This window comes from Panthera tigris, chromosome E1 (assembly GCF_018350195.1).
Source record: "Panthera tigris isolate Pti1 chromosome E1, P.tigris_Pti1_mat1.1, whole genome shotgun sequence".
Lineage (NCBI taxonomy): Eukaryota > Metazoa > Chordata > Mammalia > Carnivora > Felidae > Panthera > Panthera tigris.
The window spans coordinates 3,708,367-3,733,490 of NC_056673.1; the positions used below are offsets into that span (position 1 = coordinate 3,708,367).

At 57.1% G+C, this 25,124-nt stretch overlaps 1 protein-coding gene across 1 annotated transcript in view; it reads left to right on the forward strand.

Moving 5' to 3' along the window:
* The window catches only part of NTN1 (netrin 1), a 170,003-nt gene that overhangs the window by 101,413 nt on the left and 43,466 nt on the right, over positions 1-25,124 (forward strand). Inside the window, exons 2-4 of the mRNA XM_042966267.1 lie at positions 4,515-4,703; positions 17,696-17,845; positions 20,330-20,383. Of these exons, the coding sequence (XP_042822201.1) occupies positions 4,515-4,703; positions 17,696-17,845; positions 20,330-20,383 (393 nt within the window). The remainder of the gene's footprint in view (positions 1-4,514; positions 4,704-17,695; positions 17,846-20,329; positions 20,384-25,124) is intronic.

Here is a 25,124-nt window from a genome sequence, read left to right on the forward strand (position 1 = left end):
ACTCAGAGCATTTGTCCCGCTTTATCTGAGAGCTTGTTGCCGAGAGCCCTCGTCTGCCCCCTCCTTCTGTCAGATAGGGAGCCCTGGATAGTTGAGGAGGCATCATCCATCCCTGTCTCCCTCATGGCCAATGGCATAGGGCCTGGCATGTAGCTGGAGCACTCAAATGTGTGTTGAACTGAATGGGCCTGGGGGTTGATGAGGGATCAGACAACCCATCTTGGTGGGACAGGTTTGGAAAAGCTTAAGGAATGGTGGTGACAGGCATATGTTAAAATAGGATTTAGAGGATATTTTGATGGGACCATCTCTTGGGCCCCTTTCCCCATCAGGTTTCAGGAGGCGGAGATGGAGGGGGGGTGAACTCCTGCTCCTACCTCCTGCTTCGTGTTACGCCCCTGGGTCTGAAACGCAGCCACACGTGATGTGTCCTTGGGGATCCCCACATGACAGCTGAAGGAGGGCATGGGGCTTGGGGTCTAGACCAGACCAGCTCTCTCTGGGTGGCTGGGGGACCCCTGGATAGGATGCAGTGCCTTGCAGGGCTCCTGGCCCTGGCTCACCGAGGTTCGTCAGAGGTTGTGCTGCCCCCCTGCCCCCTTCTCCCCCAGGCTGACCTCTCTGTTCTCACAAAGCTACCCTTTCCTTCCCTTGAAGCCTTGAAATCTGATAATGAAACTAATACCCAATATTTTTGCCTCCAAGAGAGGCAGGAGATAAACAGGAAGGCCTGAGGGATTAAGGTGTCTTTCTGAGGGCCTGGCTGGGAGTGGGGTGACATCTCTGTGTGGAGCTGAGGGACCCAGATGGGGGCCGCTCTGCCTGATGCATTTTTCCATTTGTGTAGAGAAAATAAAACACAGAGAAAAGAAAACAAGCCGTAAAATACTTTGTAGAAGCCTGAGCGTGGGCAATTGCCACTTGATGTCCCCTGACAGCTCCAAGAGGTGGGAGGGAGGGGAGCCCTGCCTTTTGATGTCCGGCCTCTGAGTTTTCTTTTGTGTGACCGGTTGTTTGGGAAGAACCTTTTGTTGGTGTAAGGTGCATATGGAAGACGGATACCACCTGGGGCTCCCCTTGGGGTGGGGAAGGGGGGTTGCTGAGCTCCCTGGAGGGGCTCAGAGGTTCAGGCAACCCCACTGGGGAAGTGGGGGACAGCTAGCACTGTCTTTATGGAGGAAGACACAGGATTAGCATCTGCCTCCAAGAAGGACCAGAAGATACTGCTGGTGGGGCTTTTCCCAGTACGAGAGGGCCTTGAGGAAGCCAGACCTGGGTGCTCTTCCCAGATCCCTGTCCCTGGGCAGGGGTGCCAGGTCCTTTGACTTCTGTGCCAGTAGGAAAGCTCCAGATTCTGTACTATAGTCCCTGCTGTTCCTTCCAGTGATGTGGGTCCTTTCCTCTGAGGTGCTGGGCCAAGAGCCAGAAGACCCAGGTTCTGGTCCTGGGCCCCCATTTATTGCCTTGGTGCAATAAATGGTAGGTCACTTAACCCCTCTGAGTAGCCCTCAGCACCCTCATCTGGCTGAGTCCAAAGGGACAGTGGACATGCATACACATGCACAATGGTCCCTTGTGTTGGTGGGCAGGTGAGGCTGAGCTCAGTCCCAGACACTGAAGGGGCTGAGGGACCCTTGGTAAGACTCTCAGGAATCATTCTCTGGCCTCATTTGCCTTCTGATTGCTTCCACACTCAGGCATAAACTGAGGCTTTCCCCCTTGTGGCCCCTACAATGCCTCCCCTTGAGCCCCATCCTTCTCTTCTTGTCAGTTGAGTGACTAATGGACGTGTCTTTAGCAAGAACATTTAAAGAAACGTGTACTGTCAGAGAGACCAAATTAAAGAGGCAAAATTTTTTTAAATCACAAAAGTAATAAATGAATAAGAAGCTGGTACAAATTTGTGCCACTTGTGTGGTAGAAAAGACACATAGTTTTTAATCAATCGTATGTAAGAGCACTGGACGTGGTAAGAAAAAAAAACAACCCCACCTTATTTGAAAACTGGGCAAATGGCATGAACAGGCAATGTACACACACACACACACACACACACACACACACACACACAAAAGAAATATAAATAGAAAAACAAACACATGGCGAAATGTCCAACCTTACTGGGAATCAAAGACATGCAAATTAAAATCATGTGTGTGTGTGTTTTCCAGACAAACTGGCGAACGTTAAAAAAAAAAGAATTCTGATACTAAATGCGTGTTGTTATTTTTTTTTTCAAGGGTGTGGCGAAATAGTAGCTCTCATATCCTGCTGGAAGGGAGTGGAAGCTAGGACAGCCTTTCTTCAGGGCAATTTGGATCCTGAGTTAAAAACATGTAGATTCGAAAGTTAACCCGGTTGTGCTGTCTTGAGAAATTCACTGCACAGCAGCCATCAGGGCAGGGCACAAATATACAACCAAACCCGCCTCTAAATGCACCTATTGGGGATTCCAGGGAGCCAATGACATATATGCGTGCAGGAGAGGATTAGACAACCTTTCAAAATCACGATGAACTGTATCTGGCATTAAATGGTGGCCATCATTGTGAGAAAATAGGCCACGAAGTGAAATGTACAGTATGGTCCATGTCCATGGGAAAGAATAAAATAGCTCCACAGCTGAGCAAAGGTTAATTCAAGCCTGCAAGGAGAGACCCCTGCATTAACAGCGGTCACTGGAAATCTGAGTGCATTTTTTTCCTCTTTTTTTGCTTTTGTTTATCAAGTGTCTGGCCCCACGCATTTCTTTAGATGTTATGTAAAATGCGATTTGAAACATGCTTAGCACAAAAGCAGGCAAAGTGTATTGAAGCAAGAGTGGGCAAGACGTAAGCTGGAGTATCCTGGAGGTACCAGCCTACAGAAGCAGGTCATGGGCGTCATGGGGTGGTCTGAGGGGGCCACACTGGATGCCAGGGGGTTGGGGTGGGGGGAAGATGGGCCAGGGACAGACGTTGAAGCCAAGGCTTGGAGGATAAGAAGGATGCAGACAGATGAGGCGGAGCCTGGGGAGAAGAGGGTCACGGAGGGGGCAGGCAAGGGGTCCTCGTGCATGGAATGCTCTAGAAACTGAAAAAGATTTGGGACAGCTGAAACATAAGAATGAGAGCGGGTGAGCAGAGCTACAGTGGGGAGAGAAGCAGGACCGGCTTATTCGGAGCTCCGAGGGCTGTGACATCTGATTTAGATTTTACCCAGAGGAACATCGGCAGGGCCATTGAGAGATTTTCAGTTGGCAGTGGACATCCTTAGATTGCAGCTCAGAGCCGCTGAATTGCGCGTGGTGTTGAGGCAGCCTGGAGGGCCCAGCTTGGGCGATGGATGGGGTGGTGAGGAAGGGATGGGTTTGGGGGAGGTGCCTCTGGGCCCAAGTGGAGGCCCCACATGGGATGCTGGAATGCGCATTTGGGAGCCAGGAGTAGGAGGCAGTGACATCTGAGCAGAGGGGAGAGGGTGCTGAGTCCTGAGGGGTGTGCAGGGAGCAGGCAGAGGGAAGCAGAGGACTGGCTGGGCAGGAGGAAAAGCAGATAAGAGGGTGCCCAGGGCCGTGCGAAGCTTCCCGAGGGGAAGGCGGGAAGGATGACAGTGTAGCGGCCCCCCCAGCCCTCAGTGCACTCAGAGCAGCCCAAGACAGAGGACAGCCTGGTGGCTGGAGCTCAAGGGGGTGGGCAGTGTGCCTGGCCAGAGCCGAAAGCCCTGGAAGCAACACAGGGGTCCGCTCTGGCTGCTCTAACAGAAAACCTCAGGCTGGGCGCTTAACCAACAGACATGCATGTCTCAGGGTTCCGGAGACTCCAAGTCCAAGGTCAAGGTGTCCAGAGGGTTGGTTTCTCCTGGGGCCTCTCTCCTGTGCATGTGCACCCGGTGGGTCCAAACTGTCTCTCCCTATCAGGACTCCGTTGCATTCGCTGATGGCCCACCCTCGGGGCCTCATTTTGATGTCATCACCTCTGGAAAGGCCACATCTCCAAACACAGACCTGTTCTCGGGTGTAGGGTTAGCGCTTCTGCATACAAATGGACAGAGGGGCATCATTCGGCCTCCCCGCCCCCCCCCCAACAGGCAGGATCGGGGCGTGAGATGAGGCGGATGCCAGCTCCACCTCCCAGCTTTGAGGGGTGTGTATGTGTGATGGGAGGGTTGGGGATTGCAGGTTGCTGGGTAGAAATGAACAGACTCCGTTTGAGAGGGAAGCAGAAGCCACGGCCGTGGTTCAGGTACTGCTGGGTGGCCGGTGGGTTCTTCTGGATCCAATTTTGTTTGCAAAGAGGGGAGCCAAGGAGAAGCTCCCACGGAAGGACTGCGGTCTGGCCGGGGAAGCTGGGGACAGTCTCTCCCGCAGCCCAGCAATGGAGCGGGAGATGTTGGGGACAGTCTCTCCCATGGTCCAGCATTAGAGTGGGGGGGATTCTGGGGACAGTCTCCCCTGCGGTTCAGCAATGGAGTGGGGGGATGTTGGGGACAGTCTCTCCCGCGCCCCTGCCCTGACGCCTCTCCCTGCCTCCCCGCAGCCTGTAACTGTAACCTGCACGCCCGGCGCTGCCGCTTCAACACCGAGCTGTACAAGCTGTCGGGGCGCAAGAGCGGGGGCGTCTGCCTCAACTGTCGCCACAACACCGCCGGCCGCCACTGCCACTACTGCAAGGAGGGCTACTACCGCGACATGGGCAAGCCCGTCACCCACCGGAAGGCCTGCAAAGGTAGGCAGGGCCCCGGGGCCTCGCGAACACAGTCCCCTCCCTCTGCTTTTCCGTTTCCTGGTCCCGGGTACGGACCTGCCTGGAAAGAGAGCGGGTCATCTGCACGCATGCGCACACGCGCGCGCACGCACACGTACGCGCACTGACGCATGCGCACACGGGCCCCCGGCCTTCGGAGGTGGAAGCCAGAACAAAGGGGCGATGGAGAAGTGGCTCCGAGGAGAAGAAAGGAGGTGGGACCCCGGTGAGGGTGCAGGCCCCGCCCCCGCCCGGCTGCTCCTCCGGCTGCACAGGTGCGCCGCATACCACAGGCCTGGGGTCAAGTTCGCCAGGCTTACCGGCGGCGGCACAAAGGGCCCTCTTTTACCGAAGCCACGCGAGCCTATTCCTTTGGATGTGTGCGCGCCCCCCTTCCCCCCGGCCCCCCGGCCCCCCGGCCCCCCGGCCCTCGCCCAGACACACACGGTCACCGTCGCGGTGAGGTCGGACCGCTTCAGGGGCAGGGTCTCCGAAGGAACATTTAATCCACCTGCAAATAGCTTTGCTTCTCAGGACACGAAGTTAAAGGGAGACCGGAGACTATTTTCGGTCACGGAGGCGAGCTCGAATGTTTTAACTTTCTGCGAGGTGTTTTTCTCCCCTCGCAGAAAAGCAATGGACAGATGACTCAGAGGAGCTGATGACATGCCAGGGAACTTAGTGACATAGGGGGTGGGGAGACGTGGCCCCCTCCCCGCTCCACCCCCCGACTCCACGTTTGCTTTTGGGAATTCCAGGAAACTGAGCTGTCCGGGCCCAAAACTTGGGGTCTAGGGCCAGAGCTTGCCGTGAGCAGGGCTTCCCAAGAAGATCTTTATGCTTGAGGGCGCGTGGCCACCATCCAGCGTGGACGGGGTCCTGACGCGGACCTGCGTAGACTCCCACACGGGCAAGACCCCAGCCTTGTCAGGCTCAAGATGATGAGCTGCGGTCGAGAAACCCCTCAGTGGCCACGGCTTAGCCTTTGGATGAAGCCAGAGCGTCTTATCAGGAAGTCTGCCAGATGTTGGGCACTTGTGTGCAGGACCGATCACCCGAGTTGTGGGCCTCAGTGCGAAATGAAACCACGGGGCTTCTTGTTCTGGAATTGCTAAGAATTTAAAAAATGGCAGCAGCAGATCCTTAACCAAGCACGTGCCCTTGTGAGCCCTGGGCCCATGAAGCCGGCCCTGCTTGTGGAGAATTACTTTTCTCCAAAACAAAACAGCCTCCCGGTCTGTCTCCTCCAGGAGAAATCCCTTCGGTTCCCCAGGAACACGGATGAATCCTGTGGCTCCCAAGACACCAGCAAGCTGTCCTTCCAGATCTGTGGGCTCAAGGCTGCCTCTAGTGGTAGTCAAGAGAAGTTTACGCCTAAAGGCAGCTGGGCTATTTCCGCCTCCCCAAAACAGCCAATCAAGGTGAGGCTCCCCTAGGAGACTTTGAGTAGCAGCTGAGGTGGCCTGGGAGAAGGACCCCAGAAACGGCTACCATGGCGGGAAGGCATGACCAGGGAGAGAGGGCTTTGGGTTTTGAGACCATAGTTGGAAGGTATCCAGCCCCTTTGCTTATTGTCTTTTGTTTACAGAAATCAAAGCCAAAGTCTTGGAAACAACTGGTAGACATAAATTCCTTGGGGGAAATTTTAATCACCGGGAGGCACTCAGGTGGACAGCCCCGTGCCCCTTGTGGAGAAGGTCTCAGCTCTGCGTTGAAGGGCAGTGGTTATGTACTGTGATGCCAGTTTCTTTCTGCCTTTCGTGAAGGAAAGTTGTGTCCCCTGCAGAGGCAGTTGGGAGCGGGGGCCTCCGTCATCTTACCATTTGCCTCCTCTCCCTCTGCTCGCTTGATGTGGAAGGTGCAAGAGCCACGTGTGGCCTCTCGTGGCTCAGGGTGAGATGTCCGGAAGCCACAGGGTCCTGGGAACCTGCAGATTATCCTCTGGGGCCCTGCCACTCCGGTTAAGTGGCGTGGAGACACCCGGTGGTCCTGTCTCGTTATTTCGAGCACTGTGGCTGGCCTTGGTGGCTCTGTCTTCCCTCTGAGCCTTGGACAGCAGCTGCCTCCAGGTTTGGTGGGACCCTGGGAGAAGAGCCCAAGGAAGAGGACAAATGTAAGAACCTATTCTGCCCAGAAGGACGCCTGCGGATCCTGCCAGGGAAACGTGACAGGCAGGCAGAGGTGGGACAAGGGGTCTCCTGACTTGCAGGAGAAGACAAGGCTTCAGGGATCCTGCCTCCTGATTGGGGAGGAAAGACAACTGCGAAGAAGATCCCTTCCCTGATTGGTGAACAAGAGGAATGTGACCTGAAAGGTCCCGCCTTTTCATCGGTGAGAAAAGGCGTCTCTCGGAAGTTCCTGATCTTTCCCCTTCCCCCTCCACGGAGGGGCTGAATCTTTGAATCCTCTGTTCCCCCTTGGGACGTTTCCCACCAGACTGAGACCCTGAGCTCTTGGGGGGAACCGGCTGCAGGAGGTCAGATGCCGGCAGGGGACTGTGTACCCTTGAGGTGTTCAGACAGGAGTCTCTCTGTCCCTCCCCAACTCCCACCCCACGGAGTCTGTCCACAGTCTTGTCTTTGCAGGGCGGGACGGTTTAAGGAAATGGTCCCAGCATTTTGCTCTGTGATGGGTTGCTCTCAGAGGCTGCTGAAGTCTCCCAAGTCCTGGAGATGTGCAGCCTGGCCAGGCCCCGGCCTCCCGGGGCTCACCTTGGGGAGCCCCGTCGTGGCCTCACGTTCTGTGCTTTTTCACTCTGTTTTGGAAGCGTTGCACTGGGGTGGGGGTGGGGGGCACTGGGACAACTGACAGAGGCTCTTGACTCCAATCAACAGTTGACCTGAGGGTGCTTGGGAATGGCCACTGGGGCCCTCTTTACCCCTGACTTCCCAGGGCCTGGGAGGAGCCCCAGGCAGGGGGCTGAGGCCACCCAGGCACTGCTGATGATTGGCTGGCTCTCGACCTTGATCGGTTGGAGCAGGGCTGGACCCAGACAAGAACAGCTTGGAGCAAGGGCATTAGATTCCAAACGTTATTATGCAGTCGTCCCATTTGGGAAGTTACATAGCAACAAATTCGTTGGGTTCTTTCTCCCCTCCCCTGGTTTAGAACCAAGCCCGGGGCTGGCTGGCCGGGCTGGTGCATACAAAGGGCTGTAATAAACATGCCCAGGGAACAGGCGGCTGCACTCTCGGCTATTCAGTGCAATTTCACAGCACTGGGAAGGCCTCATTATGGCGTGGGCTGTTGTCCTATACAAAGTCAGATGAGATGAATTTCTCCCTTTTCTCCGCAGAATGGTTTGTGAAAGATACTCTCATCCTGGAATCTGTCAAAAGATAGGCGGTTTTGTTTATCGTTTGTCTTCTTTATGGACTTGGGGGCTCTTTTCTCTTTGGGGCCGGCAGAGAAGACGCCGCCTTTTAACCATTCCAGCCGTGTCTCCATTTAAACGATATTAATTTATCATCTTCCCGAACCATCTGTGACGGATAAAGACGTTCCGGGAGTCTCCCGCGAACCGAGTCGCGAAGAGAATTAAGAAATTAACCGGTGCATCTAGCGCCCCCGCACAAAAGGGCTTGAGTCCCACGTCGCTGAGCAGCAGGGTTTCTTTCGCTGGATGCGCTGCCCCCTTCAAAGCCGCGGTCAGCGTGGGCCGGTGCAGGTCACCAAGAAGGTGTCCGGGTCCTTGGAATATGCGGGCCGTCACGGGGCAGCGCGCGCTGGTCCTCGCCGCTGCCCCCCCCCCCAACCCCCTGTTTCTTCCCTCAGCTCTGCGAGAACCTGGGGAGGAAGTGGGCTCCCCGACCCACCCCCTCTGGCTCCCTGACCATGAGCGCGGCTCCCCTTGTCTTTCCTACCCTCGGTTCTCGACCATCACTCCAGGGCACCCTCAGTAGATTTCTCTCTAACTTGTTCTCACCTTTGGTTGCAATTTGGAATCACCTGGAGATTTGAAAATACTGACGCGTGAGTCCTACCCACCCCGCCCTGGGGGGATTCTGGTTTATTTAACGAGTCAGATGAGACCTGAGCGCTGGGGAATAGGAGTAAGGTCGGGGAGTTGGGGGGCTGTGCTGGCGTTGAGAAAGGAGGCGCTCACAGATCCCCAGGATTTATTCTTTTGAGAGGAGAGATTTATCAGTGAATTCAAGTGTTTTTTTTTTATGGCTCTCTTGATGAAAACTGGGTGGGAGGGGGTTGTGTTTAAAATTTAAAGAAAAAGAAAAAATTAAATTTTGCCGGGCAAGGTTGGGAGCTTAGCTGGTGCGTCCTATGGTGCTTGTGTCCGGAGGAAGGCATTGGATCAGCTGGTTATCACAGCTAGATTGTGTGTGTGCGCACGCGCCTGTGAGATTGGATCATTTGAGGGTTTAGTCACAGCACAGCTAGGAGCCTGGGACCCCATACTCCTTCCTGACTCTAAGGCGGTGTCCGTGCAGCCTACAAAAGCCTAACAGCCTTGGGAACGCCCTTTCTTTCTGTGGGTCCCTTGTGACCTTTCCTTTTCCTGTCTGTTCTGCCGGGACCGCAGGGGAAAGGATGGTTGTCTCAGGCAGGAAGGCACTCGGCGGCCACAGCAGCTCCCAGCTTAGAGGACAGAGACCACCGCACGAGGGGGTGGGTGCTATCAGGGTGCTATTATGGCCCAGCACCCATGGAGAGAGAGAAAATCCCCCATGGAAGAGCCAGCTCCGACTGTGGCCGCTGTGGGCGCATCCTCTCCCTGTTCCCTGGGGAACGTGGAGGTCAGAAATCCCGATCTCTGGCTTTGGCTCCGGGTTCAAAGCCTGCAGCGGCAGGCAAGTCATGTGACCTCCCTAGACCTCAGTATCCTTCTCTGTGAAATCGCGTCCAGATTTATGATCTCTGAGTCCCAGCCAACTTCCACATTCTACATCCCGCGTGCTCTTTTTAAATGTTCAAAATTTTACGGGTTCCCCCCCCCCCCCACCCCACAACAATGGGACAGTGTCCTGTGTCAGTGAAGTTTGCGGCCCGGGAACTTGGAAAAGCTGGTGGAGCCAGGAAATCGGGTGCAGGTGGTTGGGTCCCAGGGTCTTTACAAGTGAAGAGAGTCGTGGCTTCCGGGACCGGCCCACACAGTGCCCTGCGGGGCCTTCCAGGCTCTACTCTGTGTCTCATTCCCTGGCACCCCGGTTGTCAGCCACCTCCTCTCTGAAGCCCACCCATCCTGGACATTCCTGGGAAGTCCCCAGAGGCCCTGCTCTTGAGCAGAAAAGCTCAAACGTTCATATCTGAGCTTCCCCAGTTGATGGAGAGCATTTTGCTTGGGGATGTCGAGGAAACCAGATGATGTAGAGGAGGTCCCGGCACGAGGCCTGTGCTCCGTACCTGTTAGCCATTAGGCGACGGGGTAGGGGGGGTTAAGATGAATAACTAGGGGTCCCTGCCCCCGCCAGCACGCACACAGAGCAGAGAACCTCAGGTTGCCTTAGTGTGTTCAGTGAGTGGAACGGCCCCTCTCACTGGAAGGGCTCGGCCCGGGTGTGGACTCGGAGGCCAATTCCCACAGGACTTGGGCAGGGCCCCGGGGTTTGCCCCAATGCCGTTGCACACTCTCCATCAAGGATTGACACGCCTTGGGAGCAAAAATGACAAATGAATTGAACGGCAGAGATGGGTGCCGGGCAGCTGCTTGCGGAGAGGTGGAGACGGGCCGCGTGTGTGCCCAAGTACATCTCAGGGCTACTAAGGAAGGCCTGGCAGCCTCTTGGGGGCACCTGACTGGCCTGGGGCTGGGAGGGGGATGCCAGGCCCCAGCTGGCCCCCACTACCCCACTGCACAGGACCCAGGCCCTCCGGCGCCTCCCCACTCTGCTGCCCAGCCCCTGGCCACCTGCCCTGAGCCTGTGCGCACACACACACACACACACACACACACACACACCCCTCAGCCTCTCTCTGGGAACCATCTGTAGGACCCGTGCCTTCTGCCTCGGCTGTAAATCAGGTGCAGGAAGGCTATGGTTAACTAGATCACGGAGGGTCAAATAACCCAGCTTGGGATTAGAGGGCTCTGCTCCCCTTTCGCTTCCTGCTGTCTGCACCTTGATCCGAAGGTGGCAGGGGAAAGGCGAGGTAGTGCGACTTGAAACATTTATTCTTTTGTGCCTTGTTAGCAACTGCTGGGAGAAAGGAAAACACAGCTAGGGAGGAGGTGGACGCAGACAGCTGAGATGCACTTTGTGGATGTAAATTATCCTCGCTCCCTCATGAGCATGGAAAATTTAGGAGTGGGGGGTGTTCCACACTGTGGTTGCTGATGATCTAGGATGTGAGGGGATTATCTTTCCTGCTGCCCCCCGCTGGGGCCGGGATTTGGCCCAAGTTTGTGCACTGATTGAGCAAGTATTTACTGAACACCTGCTACATGCAGAAGCCAGGGTAGTTACAGAGGTGACTGAGGCAGACACATTCCCTTGGAGCTCACTTTCTGGAGGGAGGTTGATGGAAAGCAAATGAGAAAAAGTAAGTAGCGGATTATTATAGATTGTGGTGAGTCACATGGAGGAAATACACAGGGTGGAAAGAAAGTGAGCCAAGGCAGAGGGCAGGGCCAGCTCCTGGGAACGTGGACGGGAGGTGGGCCCCATTCCAAGAGCAGTGGAAGCCACGAGGTGGAGCAGTCAGGAGAGGAGAGACTTGAGTGATATGTCTGGCTTAGCTTTTAAAATGTTCCTTGTGCCACAGATGAGAGGAAATGTTTGCGAATCACAGATCCGACAAAGGACGAGATTCACAATATGTAAAGAACTCTCAAAACGCAACAGTAAGAAAACAGACCATTCAGTTAGAAATGCGCAAAATACTTGAACAGGTACTTAACAGAGATGCGCAGATGGTAATTAAATACTGGAACCCTCATAGTCATTAAGGAGATACAGAGTAAAACCTTGAGACACCACCACATATCTGTTAGAACATCGAAAATAAGAAATACTGACAATTCCAAGCATTGGCGAGGCTGTGTAATGACTGGAACTCATATACTGGTGGGAACTCAAAATGGCACAGCCACTCTGCAAAACAGTTTGGCAGTTTCTTACAAAATTATAGGTCTCCCGTAAACCCCTGCAATCCACACCGTGGAATACTATGCAGCAATGAAAATGAATGGGCTTTTGATCGACACAGCAGCACAAACACAGCTCGGGTGCATTTGGCTGAGTAAAGGACGCCGGTCCCAAAGGCTACATGCCATACATCTATACATTGTACGTACTGTATGGTCCCAGAATACAATGTTCTGAAAAGGCAAAGCTATAGGGACAGAACAGATCTGTTGTTGCCAGGAGTTGGGATGGGGGGCTGACCACAGAGGAACAAGAGGGGCTTCTTGGGAGAGTTGGAATGTTCTGTATCCTGATTGGGTGATAGTGATGGTAGGAAGCTGCTTCCATAGGACTCTCTGACACTGTGTCTTTGGACCTCCCTGTTCCCCATCTCCCATTCCTCACAGCCCTGAACTCACTTGGTCACCAGTTGTCCTTGGGTCAGCACTCACTCCCCCTCCTGCCCGGCCTCCCTGAGACCCACCTCGCCGATCTCCCACCTTGTACCAGGTCCCCTCCATTCTGGAACACCCCATCAGCCCTAGCCAGCTTTCACATTTCTCTTTTTGGTGGCCAGTCCTCACCTTGTTTTGGGAATGGAGAAAAAGCAGGTTCTTGGATACCCCTTAGCACCTGACATTTGTCCTCTCCCAGCACCACCTCTGGGTGAGGGGCTTCCCACCAGGCTTCCCCCACAAGGCCTGACACACATACAAGAGACGTGGGAACCCTTTGGATCTGAACCTGATTTTCTGACGATGCTGGCCTTTTCTGTCTTCCTGTGCTACCGTCACCTGCACTGAGCGTGCTCCAGTCCTCCTCCCCCTTCTCCTGGTCCTCCCGTCCTCCCACTTCCCCCTTCCTCTCCCTCCTTGTCTCTCCTTCTCCTCTTTTCTCACCCCCCTTCCTTCCTCCTCCTCTCCCTCCTCCCCTTCCTCCTCCTCTTTCCTATTCCTCCTTCAGCTTTCCCGTCCCCCCTCCTCCCCTTCCTCATCTCTCTCCCCCCACCCTCCTCTCTTCTCAACCCTCTTCCCTCCTCCTCTTTCCTCTTCCTTCCTCCCTCTCCCTCCTCCCTACCTGATCTCCCACAGCAGCTGGAGCTCACCCTCGCCCACATGGAGGGCCCTGCCTGCTTCTGCCTTCGTTGTGGATGGCATCCAGGCACACAGACCAGTCTCATCAACGCAGAGGAGAATGTTTCACCCCCACCCAGCACCACAGGCACACACGGCCCTTGGGGGAGCAGCCACATTCACTGACAGTATGAGCAGGATCCCCAGGCTGCTTGTCTGCCTTCTCTCGAGGCCAGCAATGGGCCTGGGAAGGCGCGGGGCTTAAACAGTAGACGTTTATTCCCCACAGTCCTGGAGGCTGGAAGTGTGAGGTGAAGGAGGCTGCAGGGCTGGATTCTTCTGGGGCCTCTCTCTGGCTTACAGATGGCCACCTTCACCCCCTGTCTTCACACGGTCTTACCTCTGTGTGTGTCTGTGTCCTCATCTCTTCTCAGAGGGACACCAGTCACATCGGTGACCTCATTTTACCCTATTCACCTCTCTCCAAAGACGGTCACGCTCTGAGGTACCTGGGGTTAGGAACATGGATGCTGGGGGGACACAGTTGAGCCTGTAGGTGAGATCAGGTCCAAAGCTGTCCTTCCCAACTGGCTGGAAGCCCAGGTGGCGGCCACGATGACCTCTGAAGCCGGGGTCAGCGCTGTGGTTGTTCCCTCTCACCCCTTCTGCCTGGAGAAGCTTCAGAGGGTCCGGGTGCCGAGCCAGCTCACCTGTCCTCTGCAAGCATGCCCCCTGGAGGGTCCTGCCCGACCCGGAGGGCCCCCTGGGGCCAGGGCTGCGGGAAAAGGAACCAGATCCCCTGATAGGAGCCCAGGATGGATTTTTAAAAGCCACGGTGTGAGCCGCGGTGGAGGCGGCCGGCCTCAGACATGCGCCCCGTCCTGATGGTGGCTGTGGGCCCTCAGGGACCCGGGACAGAGCACATCAGAAGGTGCTGGGAGAGGCAGTGCTCGGGACAGGCGGCCCGGGGTCGGGACGGTCTGCCTTTCGGGTCAGCCTTGCCAGGGCGCCCAGAAACGCCTGGTGAGCTTCTCTTAGCTGACAGACCGAATCTCCGCGAGATCCTGGCGCAGCTCAGCGGGCAACAGTGTCGGGGCAGGATGGTCAGAGGGTGTGGACGGAAGGCCGGGTGCACTGGGCGCCGTCCTCTGGGCCAGGACCGCAGTGACGGCGGGGGTGCCGGCTGGGTCCTTGGAGCCGTGGAGACAAGCAGTACACTAAGTTGGAAGTGACTTTAGTGGCCGTGCAGACCTCCGTCCTTACAGATGAGCCCCTTGTGGTCCAGAGGGGGCAAGGCACTAACCCAGAGTCACACAGCAGTACTGGCAGGAACAGGCCCGGACCTGGGCCTCCTGAGGCTCATGTGAAAGCGCCTGTGTGCCCCGAGCTGGCTGGCCCTGACTGATGGCCTTGGGCAGAGACGGCCCGGGCTCCCCTCTGCACCGGGAGGCACTCCAGCCCCGCCGAGTGCGTGAGAAACCTAATCCTCCCGCCTTCTCAGGGCCCTGGGCTTCCGTCTGGTCTCACCTTCCTCTTTGTGGAAAAACCTCGGGTACATTGTTTCCCATGACCAGGTGCTGCCTGGCCCATGCAGACAGGGTGACCTGCCATGGAGGGGATTGACCTCCTAGAAAAAGTGGCTGACTTCCAGGGAAACTGGAGTCACCAGATGGGCTCCCAGGGGCGGAACGCGCCCTGCCCCAGGCCCCGTTCTCGGAAGAATTAGGGAAGCTCTGTCCTCGTCCCCTCCCCGGACCCCTCGCAAAAGGAAAGACCTCCGCTCTCTTCACTTCTGCATCTCCCACCCACCCCCACCCCGCGCCCCTGCTCAGCCCCGCCCCACCCCTCCACTGCCCTGCCCGCTGTGGTGCCCCTTGAGCCAGTGCGTGTGAGTTTGTAGGAGTCTGTGTGTGTTTGTAGCTGTGGGGGTCTAAGTATGTGTGCACGTGAGTTTGTAGAAATCTGGGTGTGTGTGTGGCCATGCTTCAGGGTTGAGGGGACACAGCAAGCTCCCTTTGGTTTTCTCTCCCCAGGGGCCAGGGCCTGGGGCCTCCTTTGTGGGCTCAGACTCCCTCCCTCAGACGTTGCTAGCGGATTGTCTTGTCCCAGGCTACAGAGGAAGCCACTGTGGGGCACTGTCACCTGTCCCTTCTCCCCACACCTTGAAGCTCACCCTTCTTTGCACGGAGGGGAGAACTTGGGCTTTCTCTGTCTGTAGGTTTTGGGGGAAGGTCCTTACTTTGGGGCTGTTGTGCTTGGACTTGAGAATGAGCTCCGGGTGAGGCTGTTAGGATTGCACTTGGCCGCCTGTAACAGCAATCCTGCCAAGTCTTGGTCTCAACAGGTAAGCAGGTCTTTCTCCTTGTAGAACAGGAACTCCGGAGGGGGCTGTCCGGAGACGCTGAGGCCCTCCGCGATCAGGCCCCGCCTGCCTCCCTTCCCCTGTGGTTTTCCGGGCCAGCGCGCAGTCCCCTCCTCTGTGGCCGTGCCGATTCCACGGGCTGGCGTGAGGAGCCGAGGGGACGGCGTGTGAGAGCGTGTGGGTGCGCTCAGGTGTTCACAGGTATCCGGGCGGTGGTGCTGAGCCGGAGGAATGCTGGTCCCACCGCCCTAGAAGGGACCCGAGTAAGCCTTGTGAGGCCCCCACCTTTTGGGACCTCGGTGGCGTCTCTTCCTGGAATAGCGATTTTCGCGGAAGCCCAGCCAGCCTGCTGCCTCTGTCGGACCAGGTGAAAGGGGCCAGTGGCTCAAAGTGTTGGCAGAGTCGGGGCAGATAGATTGGAAACCCAGCAGGAGGCAGCCCCTTTCTCTGATCCAAGGACGGGCCTGCCCTCACTGAGGATGGCCCTCGGCCCCGACCGCTGTCAGCCGGCGCCTGGCTCCTGCCCAGGCAGCCGACAGGTCACCAGCCGCGAGGGGCAGCAAAGACTAGAGGTGGGCAGGGGGTGAGGTGAGGTGAGGACTGTTGCTGCCTTCCTGATGCACCCCCCACCCCCACCCCTGGCCCAGATTCTGCTCTGGACAGCTCTTGCCTCGGGAGAGGTGCCCCGTGCCCACGGTGGCTCAGCTCTGGCCCTTCAGTGCCCGAGCAACCTTTGGTGACCTCCTTGCAGCCAAGTGCCGGGATCCAGAAGTTACTGGCACGCAGCTGTGTTCCGTCAGCACGGAGGGGAGGAAGTTTGGCAGGAATCTTTGCATTACCAGCAAGCTTGCAAGGCAGGCCACGGGAGGTCAGCTGGCATGAGCCTCGGGAGGCCACACCCACCCGGTGCCTGTGCCCCCATCAGGCTCGGGATGGTGGGGGGTGGGGGGTCGTGCTGGGGCCCTCAGCTTCCACGTGGCCGTCTTAGAGATGCTGCCCGTGCTCGGTCACCCTTCCCGCCGCAGGAGGGGACTGAAGGGCCCAGGGAGAGGCCAGAGGTTTGCTCCAGCCATCTCCCCCTCACAGCACAAGCCCCAGCTTGTGTCAGGCTGAGTCCTTTCTTACTAAGGAAGAGGAGACAAAGGAAGACAAGACCAACAGGGAATGAACATGAACGTAGGGCTGATTTAAGAAGACCGGCTCCTGGGGGGGATTTTACTGCTGTATACACGGGAGAGATTGGGACGGTTCCATTTTGCTCCCGTGGATCCTTCAATGAGAGAAAGCCACCAACAACCTCCCCCCACCCGCACCCCGGGCTGCCCACGTGACAGCCAGGGCCTCCCTTCCCTGGAGGGGACCCTCTGCTGGACCCTGGCTGGACCCTCTGCTCGCCCTTATTTTCTTGGATTTTTTTTCCCCACTTGGGGCAGAAACACCAGCTTCCTGCAGACAACTCCCCTCCCCCCCCCCACTTCCTAACCCATCACATTCAGCCAGGGACTCAGGTGGCCCCCCCCACCCACACTGTCTCTGCTGTCTGACCTGCCCAGTGGGGCCTCCACCTCCCAGCAAGGCCGCTCCCTTTCTGCGAGGCCCCGGGACGTTTCTTCCCCTCTCTAGTCTTGACACATCCAGTCAGGGTGTTTAGGTGACCCCTGTGTCCCTTCCTGGTGCGACAGCTTATGGCTTGTGCCATCCAGAAGCCTGGGTCTCGGGCCACCTGGCTGCCAATCAAGGCGGGCACAGCGGCCTGGAGAGACCCATCTCAGACCTGGCCAGCCCCGCGGCCGTGTCGGGCCCCCAACTCCATTCCTCCCACCTGGAGGGTAGGGAAGGACACCTGGGGGCCGGGAGCTGGCTGGGGGCGGAGGAGTGAGGGGCACAGACTCACCCGCTGAGATTCTGAACTCTCCCACCTGTGATCAGCCTGTGGGCTTGGCCTTTGCCAAAACATTCTCGAGCTCGGGCCAGCCTTCCTCTCGGGGCTCTGGAGGGGCTCCCCTGCTTTGCTTCCCTGCTGCTGAAACAGCCTTTCAAGGTGGTCCATTTTGAGGGGCGCCTGGGCGGCTCAATCGGTTGAGCGTCCGACTTCAGCTCAGGTCATGACCTCATGGTCCAGGAGCCCCGTGTCGGGCTGTGTGCTGACAGCTCAGAGCCTGGAGCCTGCTTCGGATTCTGTGTCTCCTCCTCTCTCTGCCCCTCACCTGCTCACGCTCTCTGTCTCAAAAAATGAATAAAACATTTAAAAAAAAAAAGATGGTCCATTTTGATTTTCATTCCCCATTTCCAGGTGGCCAGTTCTCAGAGCCTCTGGAATGTGTGTGTGTGTGTGTGTGTGTGTGTGTGTGTGTGTGTGTTTGGCCCGCTCTTCGTCCGGGATGGGATTCAAAGGGGAGCCCCAAGGGAGGGGCTGGCCACTGCCCGCCCTCTGACCCTCCTGTCCTGTGTCCTCCACAGCCTGTGATTGCCACCCCGTGGGTGCTGCTGGCAAGACCTGCAACCAGACCACCGGCCAGTGTCCCTGCAAGGATGGCGTGACCGGCATCACCTGCAACCGTTGTGCCAAAGGCTACCAGCAGAGCCGCTCCCCCATCGCTCCCTGCATAAGTACGTGCGAGCCTCCCCGCCCCCCTGCCCCCGCCCCCGGCTGTGTGGGAGGGAAACCCTTCCTCAACCCCGACTGCTGACGTCCAGCGGGTTGAGCGCTGATGGACATGGGGTCTCTGTGTTCGATGCGCTGTACTCGGTGGGACCCCATGCGAGCCCCCCCCACCTCCCCGCCATACCCGTGGGGTTCTTGCAGAAGCAGCTGGGAGCTCAGCAGAGCCAGTCTGCTGTTTTCCGTCCTGAGAGTGACTGAGTCTCTTGCCCCCAGAGGAAAGCGAGCCCCTTTCCTCCACCCAGGGCCTGTTCCTGTATTCTGCCTTGGCGTTGGACCTGGGGTGGCTTTGTCCTGGGGGTCGCCGTTGTGGCTGCTGCGGGGTTCCAGTTTCCCCCCCTGCCCTGGCAGGTTCACAAGGGACTGACACTACAGGTTCCCATGCGTGACCCCCCCGCCCCGGGGCCATGATGGATGACAGCACCCCTTAGTGTCTTGGGGGCCCCTCGGCCCAGCTGTTAACTCCTCAGTCGCTGAAACCAGGGGAAGGGATGAGCAAGACGGCAGGGGTCACTCAGCAGCGGTCCCGGCTCAGAAGGGGCTTACTGTTCTGCAACTGGTAGGATGGAACCATCTGTCATGATGGAGACTTAGCCTTGGCTGGACGTCCAGTCTGGCTGGGAGCCTTCCCCCGGCCTTGGCCTTCTCGACTCCTTGTGCAAGGCCAACTCAACCCAGAAGGGAGAGCAGAAAAATATCGGGTCCCGGCTAAGCAGGCCGACCCGAGGGATGAGGTCTGTTTCTCCAGAGCAGGGGTGAGCCCACTCTGGCCCTGGGGATTTGACCCGTCACCTGTTTTAGTGTGGCTCAATGTTTTCTTTTAATAATTTTTTAACGCTTGAAGGCAAAGTCAGAAGACTAATGTTTTATGACGTGTGGAATGATAGGCAATGAAAAGTGAAGTGTCCATCAAGTTTTATGGGGACATGGCCACGCCCACTGGTTTATCTGCTTGTCTGCGGCTGCTTTGAGCTGTAGGATAACTGAGTAGCTGCAGTGGAGACCGGACGACCTGCGGAGCCCCGAATGTATCTACTGGCTGGCTCTTTACAGGAGAGTCCATTGACCCGGGATGTTCCCAGGGGTCCGGTAACAGCTGATAACCCGGACCCCAGCCTTTGGGAAATTGAGCTCAGTATCCATCCAGGGGAGAAATGGTTTTCACGACTACATGTAGCTGTCAGAGTCTTAGAATTGGCCACAACCCTTCTCCTCCATCTGTCCAAAAAGCTGCAAAGTGAATCTTTGTGGAATGCTGGGGGAACCCAGGGCTGCCACGGGGAGGTGGGGCTGGGGGTTGAGCTCAGAAATGGCTGGAAACATCACTTCAAAGCCTTTGAAATGGAGCTGATGGTCCACAGTCTGGGGACAGAAGGAGACAGAAACCTCGGGAAGTGGAACCCTCGCTTTCCGACCCACTCTGTGCCTTCTCTCCCTTCCCCTCACAAAGGGCGGGCCGATGCTGGGCCCAGGCATTCCCACGGGATTCCCGGGTGTTCCCGCGGCCACCCGCTGGCTACAGACACCCAGACAGTGTTCCCTGGGGGCTGGTGCCTGACTTGTCGCAGGTCTGGGAGCCGGGCCCTCTGCATATGGCCCAGTACTGGCCCAGGAACTGGGGTTGGGGAGCCCCATTGCTGGGTGTACGTGGGCCATCGATGTTCCCTCCGGAAACTCTGCTGGGACCGCGTAGCTCATGAGGGCCAAGAGAAAAGTCCCCCGAGAGCAGGATCTGACTCCTAATTGAGAGCTGGGTCCCCTGCCCATTCCTTCTGAAGGTGACTCTCCGGCAGGCCCCCAGGCCTGAGTGTTCCATCTCGACCCACCAAGCCTCAGGCCCCAATTGATCCAGAGTCTTGAGGTTGAGGGAGGTCTTGCCCCCAGCAGCCAGATGGTGGCCAGAGTCTGGGGGGATTCGTGGAGACCTTTGTGACCCTTCTGTTCACCAGGGGAGGCCAGTCCCTCCCCTCAGGGACCGTTGGTCTGTGGTTTCCCCCCTGGAGACTGGCTGAACCTCCTCCCCTTTCCTGGTACAGGGCGGAGTCGGGAGCTAGTATGAAGGAATTGCCATTCGAGGTACAAAGGGAGCGACCCCCGGAAAGCGCATGCGTCTCTGAGGCCCTTGGATCTTCCGTGGCCGGTCTGTTCTGGCCACGGAGAAAATGGCCTAGTTTGTGAGGTGTGGGCCTGCGGGAGCCCGGGCCAGGGGCACAGATCCCCCCGCATCGTCCCTTCACGTGCCTCCCCGAAGGAGAACAAGGCCACATTCCGGGCACCCGTACCAGCTTCCTCCTCCTCCCTGGCCCTCCTCTTCTGGAGTGGGGAAGGGAGGAGGGCCCAGGGAGGAGTCTGTGCTGTGCTCGTCTTTTTCTAAGGCCAAAAGTAACATCTTCTCACCTGGTTTTCTCTTCCTCCCATCCCGAACCCCACAGAGATCCCCGTGGCACCCCCGACCACCGCAGCCAGCAGCGTGGAGGAACCGGAAGGTAGGCGTGTCCTGCTTCGCCGTGGGGAGGGGAGGGGGCTGCCACAGGCCTCAGAATCACCATCGGGGCGCCGCTGGGTGTGAGGGGTACCCCTGGGCTGGATCGAGGAGGATGGAAACACAGGGCATTTTCCCGTGATGCTCCCCCCAAGATTAAAGGGAGGGGGGCTTCCTGGTGCCTGTGAACCAGCTTCTCGCCCAGGCCTGAGGCCCTCAGAGCTGCACCCCACCTGCCGGTCCCAGGGTCACAAGCTGCCTGCACGCCCAGCTGGGGCTGCAGAGAAGAAGGAAGGAGGTGGGGGTGGGGCTGGAAAAGGCACCTTGAGCACAGAACTCAGGGGGACCGGGAACCCGGACCGGAAGAAGGTCACACCCTCAGCGTCCCTCCCCTCCGCCCGGAATCGGGCATTCTCTCCGCCGGGGAGCTCGGCCCCGAGCCGCGGCAGAGTGGGCAGCCCACGGAAATCACAGCTCCTTTCACACCACGTGAGAGGCGGTGCAGATGTCACATTGTGCAGCTATCACGCAATACTGTCTGTGCTCGTTTGTTGCCTCGACATGACGGAAGTGACAGAACCCTCTGCCAGATCGTGATTTGTAATCATTACTAAAGAAGCCCGTCTATTCCGTTACTGTACCGTAAAGCTGGGTTTTTGTAAGATATTTGGGTAAGCGTATTTCAGTACGATCAGTCTCCTTTGGAGTTCTGGGTATTTTGTGTTTGCATTTAGAAATATTGCTGTTGAGGGGTGCCTGGGTGGCTCTGTCAGTTAAGGGTCTGACTTCGGCTCAGGTCGTGATCTCCCGGTTCATGGGTTTGAGCCCCACGTTGGGCTCTGTGCTGACAGCTCAGAGCCTGGAGCCTGCTTCAGATTCCGTGTTTCCCTCTCTCTCTGCCCCCCCCCCCCCCCCCGCCCCCAGCGCTCTGTCTCTCTCTCAAAAATAAATAAACATTAAAAAAATTAGAAATATTGCCATGAGAAAGGGTCCCCAGGAGTCACCAGTCCCTGGTCCGGGAGGGGTTACATAGCCCCGGCTTTGGGCTCATAGCTTGGCTGGAGGGGGTGCCAGGTGGGGACCAGCCACCCTGGTCAACAGTCCTCAAATCGGAAAGGATAGAGGAACATTCTAGAAAGTGCCTGTGGCCACACTCCACGGAAAACCAAAAAGATCTCAGTCTTGAGTTGCCGGATAGTCTTCAGTCCCCTTTGGTTGAGCTGCAGGGGACACTTCCAGGAGAAACAGTAATGGGAAAGCACTGGGGAGAGGTAGCACGACCTGGGAGGTGGGATGAGGCTCTTTCTGTAAAAACATAATGCGGGGCGCCGGGGGGGGCTCAGTCGGTTGAGCGTCCGACTTCGGCTCAGGTCATGATCTCAGGGTTCGTGGGTTCGAGCCCCGCATCGGGCTCGCCACTGTCAGATTGCGAGCACAGAGCCCGCTTCGCATGCTCTGTCCCCTTCTCTCTGCTCCTCCCCCGCTGGCGCTCTCCCAAAAATAAAGAAAACGTAAAAAAATAAGTAAAAACATAATGTAAAGGCACCTCCCAATTAGTCTAGCTCTGGGGGAGAGCAGTTTTGCAGCCAAAAGATGCTTACATTTAACCGAGTCTTGATTCTTGCTTCCGCCATGTGACGTTGGTCATAGGAGAAGTCACCTGGGCAAGCTCCTGGGGGCTTTGGACACGGCTCATCCAAGGGCAAGGTGGGTGGTGACCTCCCTCTCTCTCTCTCTCTTTCTCTCTTTCTCTCTCTGTCTCGCCTCCCCTTTTCTGGTGCTTGCAGCTTGACTTTATGCCTCATGCAGTGTGGTTTGAGGCTTTTTTTTTCCTTCCCAATCAGAAATGGGGGGGGGGGGAGGGGGTGGAAATAGAAGGAAAAAACAAATTGTGAGATTCCTGCCCAGGCCGCAAGAAGCTGGTATAAAACATGCGACCATCGGGGTGCCTGGGTGGCTCAGTTGGTTAAGCATCTGACTTCGGCTCCGATCATGATCTTGTGGTTTGTGAGTTCGAGCCCCGTATCGGGCTCTGCACTGACAGTGCGGAGCCTGCTTGGGATTCTCTCTTTCTCTCTCAAAAAGAAATAAATAAACTTAAAAAAAAAACATGCAATCATCTCTGCTCCGCAGGTAAAAGATTCCTGAGCAAGTACTTAGAAACAGGTGCAGCATCCGCCTTTGCAAAGCCTGCATTTATCAGTTCTTTTCATTTCCTTATTGTGTATTTCCTTTCTTCTCCCCGCACCTTTAAAAGCATGATTTAAATGGAAGCAGGCATTCAACGCCTTTGCAAAGCGCTTTTCTCATGGAGGGGTTAAGTGGGCAGGTGTGACACCCGCCCGCAGCTTTGGCCAGACCCTTTCTGACCTTGTTGTGCCCCGGGCGACCGGGATCTCCCGTGCTTCCTGCAGACCCGAGGCCATTCCCAGGCCCTGAGCGCCGGACCCTGGAGCCGGCCACCGCACAAAGCTCCGCTCTCCTGTCTCGGCAGGCTGGGATGTCGCGGGCAGGAGGCCAGGGGGCCCCCTGGGAAGCAGGCCTGGGAGCTCATACGTCCAAGACTCTTGCAGTGTTTGAATAGGGAAGGCCTCTGTGCCAGGCTGCCTGAGAAAAGCGTGTTTACTTTTGCCTGCGTAATGGAGGAGAATTAATAAACGGAGAATTTGTCCTAGAAGCTGATGGACATAACCTCGCCCTGAACCCGTTCCCATTGAAGGGCCAGCTCCCTCAGGGAACACTGACCACCTGCTCACGGAGCGGGCTGGGACCCTCTCCCGGGCCGGGAGGTGAGGGATGCCTTGCCCGTGGGAGGTCCGGGGACCCGGGGCCCAGCGGGGAACCGGATAGGAAGGGGATACAGACTGCCCACCCCAAACCTGCCTACTTACGGTCCTAGACACCTCCATCCCGGGGCTAAAAAGGGACCGCCTGCCTCCCCTCGCCCTCCATCACCTCCGCTCCGGGGTGGTTGTTGATCTGTTTGTTTGGTTTGTGGTTTGGAGCTGGGAGATCTGGGGTTGAGTCTCCACTGGCTGTGAGGCCTCCGAAGGCACTCAGACTTCTGTCTGCCTCCCCCTGAAGAATGAAGGCGAGCTGGGGCCACTGGGGCCCTCCCTGCCCTGCCTCTCCCGGTGGCAATGACCTTCGGGTCATGCCTGCTGGCTGTCTCCGTGCCTCTGGTGACGGGCTTCTTCCCCAGCCCCTTGCAGAGCTTGGTGTGGGCAGAGGTACTGGGGTGAAGAGTTGACGACGGCTGGGGAAGGCCTGGTCTTCACGTTTGCCACTTTTGCTCTGTGGCTCACCCTTTTGGGGGCCTGCACCCTGCCTCCTGCTCCCGAGGCCCCAGATCCGGGCAACCAGCCCTGCAGAGACATCCCGTCCACGGAGCCCAGTGGCCGGAGGAAGGACTCCACCCCCAGGTGTGGGTGTTGGGCGGGGGGTGACCTTAGATGTGTCTCATCTGGTCACCTCTTGATACTTCTTTTTTTTTTTTTTTTCATGGAAGGAAATTGGGTTTATATAGACCTGCCATCTGGATGAGTCTGGGTCTTTCTCCTTTTGGGGTTTTTGTTTTCCAAGTGAAGGAATAGCTTGGGTGAGTGTGGAAAAAACCACCTGGTAACACTTGAATGCGGGTATTGGCCAGGTGTTGGGGGGCGGGACGGGGGGCCGACGGAGCACTGACCGAATCAGGAGCCTGAGACCCTGAGTTGTGCCTGATCTGGTTTCCTGAGACAGTAGTCCCGCCTCCCGTCCCGCCCCAACCCCAACCTTATCCACACAGGACACGTTTCAAGACCCCCAGGGGATGCTTGCACCCACAGACAGTACGGAACCCTATACGTACTCTGCTTTGCCCCCTACGTGCATACCTGTGTTAGAGTTTGAGTAATCAACCAGGCACAGTAAGAGACGAACAACATAACTCATAATAAAACAGAACAGCTACGGCGGTATGTGTAACGCAAGACACGCGAATGTGGTCGGTCTCTGTCTCAAAATAATCTTACCATCCTGCACTCAGCCTTTGTCTTGTGAGGCTGGGAGATGATAAAATGCCCCCGGGATGGGACGAAGGAGGTGGGCATAAGGGTGACGTGACACTGCTGACCCGATGACACATCAGAAGGGGGATCGCCTGCTTCCGGACCGTGGGTGACCAAAACCGCGGATAAGGGGGCCCTGCTGTGATAATAGCCCTGCCTCGTAGGGTCGCCGTGGGGGCTGCATGAGATGAATCCGGGTGACGGCTCTGGTTCAGCGGTGGGCTTGTCATATGCTCAGTGAAAACCCAGTAGGACGGCAGGGACAATGCAGGGTCTCCCGATGGCTCATGGGGAAGGCAGGATTACCGTGTGGGCTGTTGGCATGAGGACAGGTGTACGGGGTCAGCTTGCTGGGGGTGGGGCTCTTGAGAAGACCTTGGGAGGGAACGGGTGGTGTTGCCCGAGACAGGCGGGGGACTGCTGGGTGCCCTCGTCACACAGCCTTCCCAGCAGCTGCTGTTGGACCCTAAACCTAGCAGGGAGCCGAAAACTGGAAGTCAGTTAAGGGCCAAGCACTTGGCTTCACGATAACCAAAAGGTGGAGACAGCCCAGATGCCCATCGTCGCAAAAGTGGCTCAACGCAGCGCGGCTTACCCAGGCCTGGACTAGTGTTCCGTCAGAAAAAGGAACGGGATACCGTGAAGACGGTGTGCAGAGTGGAAGATGCGGGAGACACACGGCCACATGGCGTATGA